The 10,094-nt window shown below is 52.2% G+C and overlaps 1 protein-coding gene across 2 annotated transcripts in view; it reads right to left on the bottom strand.

The window, feature by feature from the left end:
• Window positions 1-4,571: 4,571 nt before the first annotated feature.
• ACACB (acetyl-CoA carboxylase beta) overlaps window positions 4,572-10,094 on the bottom strand; it is a 121,667-nt gene continuing 116,144 nt past the window's right edge. For both annotated transcript variants that reach the window (XM_082640282.1, XM_082640283.1), the window contains 5 exons: window positions 8,240-8,352; window positions 7,147-7,301; window positions 6,294-6,464; window positions 6,044-6,180; window positions 4,572-5,322 (listed from right to left, as the gene is read on the bottom strand). In XM_082640282.1, the coding sequence (XP_082496408.1) occupies window positions 5,196-5,322; window positions 6,044-6,180; window positions 6,294-6,464; window positions 7,147-7,301; window positions 8,240-8,352 (703 nt within the window). In that variant the 3' untranslated portion in view covers window positions 4,572-5,195. The remainder of the gene's footprint in view (window positions 5,323-6,043; window positions 6,181-6,293; window positions 6,465-7,146; window positions 7,302-8,239; window positions 8,353-10,094) is intronic.

Below are 10,094 nucleotides of genomic sequence, written 5' to 3'. Positions count from 1 at the left end.
TAAAATTAGCCTGGCCGCCGGTCACCATCCCATGGTGCCAGGCTCTGGATGGGCGGGCATTCGCTCAGGCAGTGATGTGAACCCCGCTTACTATTCAGAAGGCGAGGCTCAGAGAGGTTGGGTAGGACTCGGGGTCCAGTGAAGAGGCAGGACTGAGTCTGTGTGTGCCAGGTCGAGCCCGAGCTCAGCAGCACTCCCCAGAGCTGGCTCTTGGTGCCCACCTGGGGTCAGAGAAGGCAGCAAGGTGGGAGGAGGGGGCACCCTTTTCAGCACCAGGCCCTGCGCCAGTCACTGCTATAAATTAGCTCACTCCATCCTCGCTACAACCCTAAGAGGCGTGTCTTACTAGTTATTACACCCATTTTGCAGATGGAGAAACTGAGGCTCAGAGGACTAACGGAGGTGACTTGCCACCCAAGGTAACAGCAAAAGGGCATATTAATTAGGAGTTGGTTGAACTCTTAAGCCCACCCAGGAAGGGGCTTGCAGCCTCACTGGGGAGACCAGATTCACACACATGCAATGATTAGCAAGTAGGGAAGGCAGGGGATGATGGGGCTGTGGGTGGTATCGGGAAGCGCTGAATGGGGCCCCACCTCAGTGGAGAATAGGCAGGCCGCAGGGAGGGGGTGCCTGCAGCAGCCCTGGGCTGCCTTTCTCTCCCCAGCACCCCTCTTCCTCAGCTTGGCTCCAGGGTGGCCCTGTGACTCAGACCTGACCAATAAGAGCATCACAACCCCCGGGCATCTCTGGTGACTGACTGGGGGGCAAGTGACTCAGGCCATATTGGTCACAGCCAATAAGCATCACCTGGGGGCTTTGTAGAAGCTCTGAGACACAGGGGTGCCCTCCTCCTGGGGTGCTAAGCTGGAAGGATGGAGCCTGAGTGGCTGGATCACCATGTGGAGAGGGCTGGGGAGCCCTTTCTTGAGTCACATCCATTCCTTACGACAGGCAAGTGGGGCCAGGTATGTACAGAGTCAGGGCAAAAATGCCAAGGCCAACAGGGTCACGGGCTCTGGGCAAGAGCCCCAGTCACAGCCAGAACCCCACCTGTGCAGGGACCAAGCTGACGCCAGAAGAAAGCATAGAAGAGAGACGGAGGAATGAGGCTTAGCTGAGGGTTTCTCTGCAGTTGGCCAACTAATGGGAGAAACATACTCATTGCCACCCTTTGAGGGCCTGCCGTGTGCATCGTGGAGTTAAACGCTGCTCCGGCACATCTCCCTGAAACAGCACAACCAGACACCCAGCCAGTGGGATGGTCCCATTTACCAGATGAGAAAACTGAGTCTCAGACCATGATCATGCAGCTTTTCTTCCCCCTCCATGAGAAATCACCCACAGTCTAACAACAAAAAGACAAATAACACTGGCTTAGGAACAGAGGGGGCTTACTCCATGCTACAGTGTGCACTGTGACACAGTGTACCTTATTTTTCCCTCCTACTCCCCGTGGTGTAAAGCTGTCATCCCCTGTGGTGGGCAGAATAATGGCCCCCAAAGGCAGCCACATCCTAATCCCCCGCACCTGTGACTTTATGCTACATGGCAAGGGGAATTAAGGTAGCAGATGGAATTAATGTTGCTCATCAGCTACCCTTAAACTGGGAGAGCAGCCTGGATTATCCAGGTGGGCCCAATGTAATCACAGGCTCAAAGTAGATGAGGGAAGTCAGTGTCAAGCTCTGAAGATGGAAAGAGGCCTCTAGAAGCTTCAAAAGGCAAGAAAACAGATTCTCCCTTAGAGCTTCTAGAAGGACTGCAGCCTTGCCAGCACCCTGATTTTAGCCCAGCGAGACCTATTTCGGACTCTGACCTCCAGAACTGTAAGAGAATAAATCTGTGTTGTTTTTAAACCACTGAGTTTGTGCTAATTGTTACAGCAGCCGTAGAAAACAAACACACCCCCATTTTACAGAAGAGGAAACGGAGGCTCAGAGAGGCCGAGGAGCTTACCTGTGATTAGCAAGGGGTAGAGATGGCATTCTGATGACACTCTGCTTCCCCACAGTCAATCGTCAGTCTCAGAGGGCTCAGTGGACTCTGTCTACTTGCTGGTTTAAAAAGGAGCCAGGGCTTTCCTGGTGGCGCAGTGGTTGGGAGTCCGCCTGCCGATGCGGGGGATGCAGGTTCGTGCCCCGGTCTGGGGGGATCCCACATGCCGCGGAGCGGCTGGGCCCGTGAACCATGGCCGCTGGGCCTGCGCGTCCGGAGCCTGTGCTCCGCAACGGGAGAGACCACAACAGTGAGAGGCCCGCGTACCACAAAAAAAAAAAAAAAAAAAAAAAAGGAGCCAAAACTCTGAGGTTACGCTGCTGGGATTTAACCCTGGGTCTGCAGATCTCCTGGCCCCTTCCACGGTACCATACTGCCTGGTGTAGTGTTTGCTCCTGGAGGGCAGCTGGTGGAGGTTAGGGGAAGGATAAAAGGTCAGAAGTAGGAGGTGAGGTGGTGCCTCTGGAGGATGCTGGTTGTACCGATGCCGTTCTTCCTCTGGGTACAGATGCTGAACCTTCCATCTCCGGAGTCACAGTCTCCTGAGTCCAGGGGTAGCAGGACAAAGACTAAATAGGCAGCTGAAACATGGGAAACTTCACTGGCGGAAGGAAGGGAGGCCGGGCAGCCAGGGGAGGAGCAGCTGAGTGGGCAGCGGAAGCAGAAGGCAGAGGAATTGGGAATTTAAAGGCTCGCTGGTGGGGTCTGTACATCCCGCCCAAGATGTTTGAGGGATGCAAGGAAAAAGGTTCAATGTCTTCTGAGTTAAAATGACTTCTAGGCTCCACCCAATAGGATGGCTACCATAAAAAAACCAAGAAACAGAAAACAACGTGTGTTAATGAGGACGTGAACACATCAGAACCCTCGTGCAGTGATGGTGGGAACGTAAAATGGTGTAGCCCCAAGGAAAACAGTGACTGTTCCTCAAACCCTTAAATACAGATTTGCCATATGACCCAGCAATTCCCCTCTGGGAATATACCCAAAAGAAAAGAAGTGAAAGTAGAGACTCGAACAGGTATTTGCCATCCATGTTCATAGCAGCCCAAGTGTCCATCGATGGATGATGGATAAACAAACTGTGACCTATATATACGATGGAATTATTATTCAACCTCAAAAAGGAAGGAAAGTCTGACACCTGCTACAGCATAAATGAACCTTGAGTACATTATACTAAATGAAATAAACCGGTCACAAAAAGACAAATACTGTATGATTCTACTTATATGAGGTACCTAGCTAAGTTCAGAGAGGCAGAAAGTAGGCAGAATTGTAGCATCCACCTCAAAAGCTCATGGGATTGCACGGGACGAGGACAGGTCACTGTAGGTAGCCAGTGGCCGTCACCCTGAGCATTCAGTTTAGACCCGGGCTGCCCACCCAGGCCTCTGTCCACACTCAGTGGTCTGATCCTTTCTCCCTTCCCTGGAGGCGCCTGTGCTAAGCCTCTCGAGGGAAGAAAGTCGACCCCAGCAGGGAAAGGCTGTTCGGCTGCCGGCAGACAGCAGTTTGTGTCCATGTTTGAAATTGAGCTGCAAGGATGAAGTGGTCCCCCGCTCCCCCGGTGGCCTTCGGGAGGGGAAGTCAAATCAGAGCTTTGTCCTCCTGAGATGGAGGGCTTGCACAAGATCTCAGTGGTTGTTGGAAGTTGGACAGCGATTCCCCAGTGAGGTGGCCTGCTTTCTCTGGTCCAAATAAGCCAAGGCCAAAGTGCTTCCTTCAAAAAATTATTCATTCCACACATTTCCTGGCAGGTTCCTCCGCCCACTGTTCCTGGGTAGCAGCTAGTCATCGACTTATCATCCCTCCCAAACCAGGAGGGCCTCCCCGACAGAAAGCATTCAGTTCCCAAAGCAGCATGGACTCTTCCCTGCCCCCTCCAGTCTCAGGATGCGACAACGGCTAATTTATCTTTCTCCTACCCCTCACTGCACCCACGCCACCTTCATCGGCCACAGCTGCCATTGGCCGATGGCCTCAGACATCCTCCAGCATCCCAGCTTGTAGGGGCTTCCCCGGGCAACGTCGCTGGCCTCCAAGTTGGACAGGTGTAATGTTTGGTGTCCTCAAACTGCCCATCACAGCAGTGGAGGGTGGCCAACTGCCTCCCATCACTGGCACCCAGGGACAGATGGACGGGGCCAGAAGGATCGCAGGTCCTGACGCTGTGCGGCCTTCAGAGCTGGGTACTGGCAGATTCAGTGCAAAGCCCTCCCTGAGTGAATCAGTGTGGTCCTCGTGGTCCAGTCCTCGGGAACCAACAGCTCTGTCCGTCGGGGCCAGATCCCACCAACGGACATTGAGGCAAGAGGCGAAAGAGTGCAGGTGACCCGAAGGGGCCTCCAAGGCAGCTGACGGCTAGCACAGCGGTGACACCTGTGAGCAAGCTGGGCTGCGAGTCTGGAGAAGGCTTTCCTTCTCTTCTTTGTCCTCCCAACCTGGGCTGGAGGATGCCTGCCTCTTCATGCACCCTCCAGGACATGGGAGGGCTCGTCCTCTCCTCCTCAGAGGGAAGGGGCCGGCAGAGGGCTGTGAATCACTTAAAAGAAGTCTCCCAATGCCCTTGAACCTACGGCTATGCAATTCTCTGCTAATGAGAGAACTAAGCCTGGTAATGGGACGTTGCTAGTGATTCGCTACTAGGGGCCACATGGGGAACAAAATACCATTTTACACTCTTCATAAAAAACCATTCATACCCTTTCCTGGTGACTCAACAGGACCCGAATAAGCATCATTACAAAAATAGGTTTTCTCTTGTCTTGTCTCTATTTTTCTTTCTTTGTTATGCTGCTATGAGGTGCTTACATCATGAGCTGGTCTCAGAGTAAAAATAATAATAATAAGATTCCATGCTCTGATATAAAATGAGCCTAAAAAGAACACCTGGATCCCACAAAGCAGGCACCCGGAAAGTGGCAGAAACTGGGGAGTTTGGGTTCAATTCAATTCAGTGACGCAGCAAAATGTCTTAAGAGACAAAAAAAAGACTTCCCAACAATGGAGAGGAGGTGATTTCTGGTTGGAAGGGGCCACTTCTGAGCCTTTTATTGAAACAGGAGTGACTTGGGGGTGAGCAGCCTTGCAGCAATTTAAAAAAGCAAACTCCCAAGGTGCAGGCGAGGGCCTGCAGTCAGAGATCAGTGTGGTTTCTCTTGCCCGTGGACCTGCAAGTGACTGGGAGGACCAGGTCAGGTGGAGGCCGCGCTGTCCATGGTGGACAGGAGGTGAATGATCTGGGATCGCTCGGCTGGGCTGATGTGCTGGCATATGTACACCAGGGAGTCCACAGCCACCTCGGGGTTTTCTTGAACCAGGCTGCATGGGAGGCGAAAGAAGGGCGAGGTCATTCCTGCCCCCTGAGTTCAATGGGCCCTACGGCAGCCCCAGATCCTTGTGCAAGGCCCCTTCCCATTCCTGGGTGGGGGCAGCCAACCACCCAGAGCTCCCAACACTCTTCCTGCTGTGGTCACTGTCAGGGTGACGGTCCTTTGGGGCAGGAGGGAAGCAGAACAACCTCAAGGAACAACAGTGGAATCTCCTGGTGAGAAGCTGTGTGACCCAAGACACAACACTGCCCCCGAACCTCAGCTTCATTCCCCCAAATGGGGTCCCCTGTGCTCTGCCATCTACTCCATGGGGATGCAGGGAGCCAACCCTCCAGAAAGGCTGACAGAGTGCGGGCCAGCAGCCTGAGGCCTAGGAGCTTGGAATGTGGGTTCTCTAACCAAACACGCTCTGGCTGTGACCTTGGACCAGGCACCCTGTATATTCCAACAAGGACCATGAATTGAAATCACTGCACAACCTCCTGATAGCATCCCTAGGACTCTGTGCTGGGAGATCTGGCTTGGGGGAGTGGCGGCCTCTTTGCCGGGGGGCTGGGCCGTGGACCCCGACACCGAGGCTGAGACCGGGGACTGTGAGATGTGGTGGATTCGAGTGGCCACTCTGAGGGCAGGCAGCTGCACACGAGTCCTGGCTTTTGTGCTCGCTGACAAGTCCAAGAGGTGGGTGGGCAGGCGGGGCGGCCACTCACCCTCGGATGGTCTTGAGGACAGAGTCTCGCTTCAAGTACTCTATGTTCTCGCGGATGGTGGAGCGCAGCCCCTCCCCCGCCTGCCAATGCTGCTCCAGCCACTGCACCGCCGTCTGGTTGTTGTCCCATAGGTAGGCCTGGGGAGGGGACAGAGGCTGCGTCAGGGAGGGACACCCTGCCGGGCCGGGCTCCCCCTCGGGCCCCCCTTGGCCCCCACCTGCCAGCCCATCTACCTCTGCCCCAGGCCCACCTTGACGGCCCCCTCCATCTCCATGAACCAGCGGCGCAGCATGGACTGGACGTGCACGTGGCTGAGCTCACTGCAGGCCTGCAGGACCTCCTGCTTGACCTGGTCCTCCAGCAGCAGGCGGCGCAGGCGCCAGTACAGGAAGGTGCGGGCGGTCTTCCAATCCAGGATGTCCTGCGGACAAGCCCCAGGCCTGAGCCCCCAGAAACGGTGGGGCGGGGGACTCGGGAGGCTGCTGCGGCCCGGCCCTGTGCTGGGGAAGGCTCTGGGACCATTCCCATTTTACAGGCCAGGAAACTGAGGCTTGGGGAGGCGGCAGAGGCAGGACACTGCCAGGTCTCTAGGCTGCATCTCCTGGGGAACAAACCTGGAGCCCACGTCCACCTCCAGACACAGAACACGGGCTCACCAGAGGTACGGAGGGCTTAGGCGAGGTAGGAAGGAGCACGGGACGCAGGGGGAGCAGGACTGGGGATGTCCTCGTGGGGACAGGGCAATAGGCTGGGGTTGTGACGGTCAGTGGTGGGTGAATGCAGGGTGGGAACAATGGTTCCCGAACCTGGACCAGCAGTTCTAAACACACACAGAGGTTAGACTGGTGGTTCCCAAACTTGGCTACCTATTGGAATCTCTTGGGGATCTGAAAAAAAAAATACTGATGCCTGGCTTCTCCCCACTCCCACCACCTATATTCTGATTTAATTGGTCTGGAGAGCCACCTAGGCACTAGGATGTTTTTGTTTTAAAGCTCCCCAGGTCATCCCAAAGCCCTGAGCCCAAATATCCTCTGTGTGTTGGAAACCAGGTGACCTTAGGATGGGCCATTCATGCCGACCCTAGAACCGCAGGCTCTTACACAGATGGCACCCTTCTCCAACATCCTGCTGGGCTTGTCGTGGAGGTCGGCGAACTGCACCGCCACCTGGTGGTAGATGGGCAGCAGCAGGTCCTCCCGGGCCTTCAGCTGGCCCTCCAGCTCCTTGCGGTGCTTGTCGGAGAGCTCAGACCTTCCTGCAGGCGAGGGCAAGAACCAGGGCGTGCAAGACAGGCCTCAGCTTTAACTCTGATAATGCCCAGAAGTCAAGTCTCTTGTGCAGTCTCAAAAATGCACCCAGGGTTGCAAGACAGCATTCAACATGCAACTTCAAATTTATCCCCTTCTATCAGGCCCACTGTGCTTACAGGACCCTATCAGTTACCATTTTTAATATATATGGTAAAATCTAATACGGGAATATTATAAACAAGTCTATGCCAATTCGATAATTTAGATGAAACAGACAAATTCCTTGAAATATACAAACTATGAAAGCTCACCTAAGAGGAAACAGATTAAACTGAACATTCCTATATATAATAAAGAAGTTGAATTTGTAGTTAGAAACCTGCTATCAAAGATTTAAAGACATAGTGCCAATTAAAACTCAGAAAATAGGAGGAAACACTTCTCAACTCGCCCTGTGATATCAGCATTACCCTGATACCAAATCAAAGAAATCATACACCTGTCATCACCATCATCATAAATCCTGTGTATTTATGATGACACAGATCAGTTATAAAGACATTGACACCTAACATGGACTTTTAAAGAGAATTACATCTAAAGTTACAAGTGAAACAAAGCTGTCACTCAAACAAAAATATGTCTGATGGAAAAATTCTAAAGGGTAATTTTGCTACCAAAATTCTAATGTTTCTTATTGGCTCGAAATACTTCAATTATTTTATCTTGTGTGTGCCAAGAAATACATTTACTAAGGCATAGTGTGTATTTTTTAATGTTAAAGGAGTTGATACACTGTATGTGAACATTTAAAATATCTCATAATTTTTGTTGCTGTGTTTTGGTATGTCTTCACTATTTTTAACATACCAGAAACCTCCAGCAATGAGTTGGCTGAGCCTCTCTTGACCTCTGAGAAGTGATTCATTTCAGACCCACTCACCTAGCTGTTCCACAAGCTTCTTGTAAACTGGGTCGATTCTTCTCATGGTCTTTAACAGATCTTTCTTCCGGTACTTAATCTCCACTGTTCCCTCTGGCTCCAGAACACTCGCTCTGAAAAAAACAGCAGCAGGGGGGTTGGTATATGAGGTGTCCCCCAGCAAGTGACAGCCAGAGGACACGGCAGTGGGGAGGCAAGACAGCCAGGAAATCTGGTGTCAGTCCTCTGCTCTTTCATTGACTCACTGTGTGACCTCGGGCAAGTCACTTCCCCTCTCTGGTCATCTGCTTCTACATCCATAGAATGAAGAACTAAACCAGCTTTTAAAATAAAGTGTTCTGGGACTTCCCTGGCGGTCCAGCGGTTCACGCTCCGTGCTTTCACTGCAGGGGGCGCGGGTTTGATTCCTGGTCGGGGAACTAAGATCTCACATGCCTCATGGTGAGGCCAAAAAGTAAAAAATGGAATGGACTATTCTGAACTCTGGAAGGCCCTTTCAGCTCCAAGAGTGTATAACTTTCTCCAGAACAACATAAGCCTCGAGCTCTTCACCCACAGTCCTTTCTGGCCTTCCTAATCTCTGCTCTCCTAGGGCCAGGGTACTGTTTCTGATCTCCTTAAAGCACACAAAGGTACACTGAGGGATCCAAGGTATGAGCGACCCTCTCATTCCCAACTCTCTCGCTCACCCCTCAGTCTCCCCCGCCCCCTTTGCTTTTTTTTTTTTTTTGCGGTACACAGGCCTCTCACTGTTGTGGCCTCTCCTGTTGCGGAGCACAGGCTCCAGACGCACAGGCTCAGTGGCCATGGCTCACAGGCCCAGCCGCTCCGCGGCATGTGGGATCCTCCCGGACCGGGGCACGAACCTGTGTCCCCTGCATCGGCAGGTGGACACTCAACCACTGCGCCACCAGGGAAGCCATCCCCCTGCCCCTTTTTCTTTTGATAGCTTGGAAACCCTGAACAATACTATATGTAGCTCTGAGCTTCCTGGTGGCCAGAGTGAAAAGTTAATGATGACCCCATTCAAGGCTGTTCTCGTCCTGGGTCTTCCTGGAGGGTGATCTCAGCAGCCTTCCCTGAAGGTCTAGGACCACTGAAAGCAGGGCAGGTTTGGCTCATTTGCACCATGTCACAATGCCTAACCCACTACCTGAGACATAGGAGGTACCCAATAAATATTCATTGGATTAGGGAATGAATAAGGGAATAGACACAGGAAGAAGGTGCCTATCTATATTTTGGGCAGAACTACTGTTGAAGCCTTTAGAGTCTACACAGCATTTGGCATAGTCTTCATTTTGAAGGCACTCAAACACTGAGTTGCAAGTATTATTGTCATTATCCTTTCTGTAAGAGTTCCTGGGATGAATTCCTGATTAAAAAAAAAAAAAAAAGTGCCAAGAAGGTTTCTCTCCCTTGAAGAACTGGTATCCTCTCATGCCAGTATTCATTTAGTCATTTGGCCAGTATTTCCCAAGCACCCACTAGGAGTCAGGCACTGTACTGGGCCCTGGGTTATAAAACTGAAAAAAACCCAGTCTCTACAGGAGAGCTTTGGGAGAGACTCAGAGTCTAGTAAGAACTAGATGACTGGTCATTTTTCCCTTTTCATCCTGGCTGCCAGGAAGCTCAGAGGCTTTGGGTCTTTCTGAATTTGATTGCAAACTTCCTTGGGAAGCAGGTGAGTATAAGTGATGAAAGAAGAGACAACAATTCCTCCACCACTTCTGGGCTCCAGCCACTAATTCTACTGAGACAATCCAGTCGCACACTGGATGCTAGTTTCAGGTTGGTAAAACTGGAGGCTCCCTGTCCCTTCAGAAACTCAGAACACCCCTGCGATCCTCAAGCC

Source organism: Mesoplodon mirus, assembly GCF_964341445.2.
Source record: "Mesoplodon mirus genome assembly, chromosome: 13".
Taxonomy (NCBI): Eukaryota; Metazoa; Chordata; class Mammalia; order Artiodactyla; family Ziphiidae; genus Mesoplodon; species Mesoplodon mirus.
Note: the sequence above shows the minus strand (reverse complement) of the source record. Positions and strands in the feature narration are given on the sequence as shown.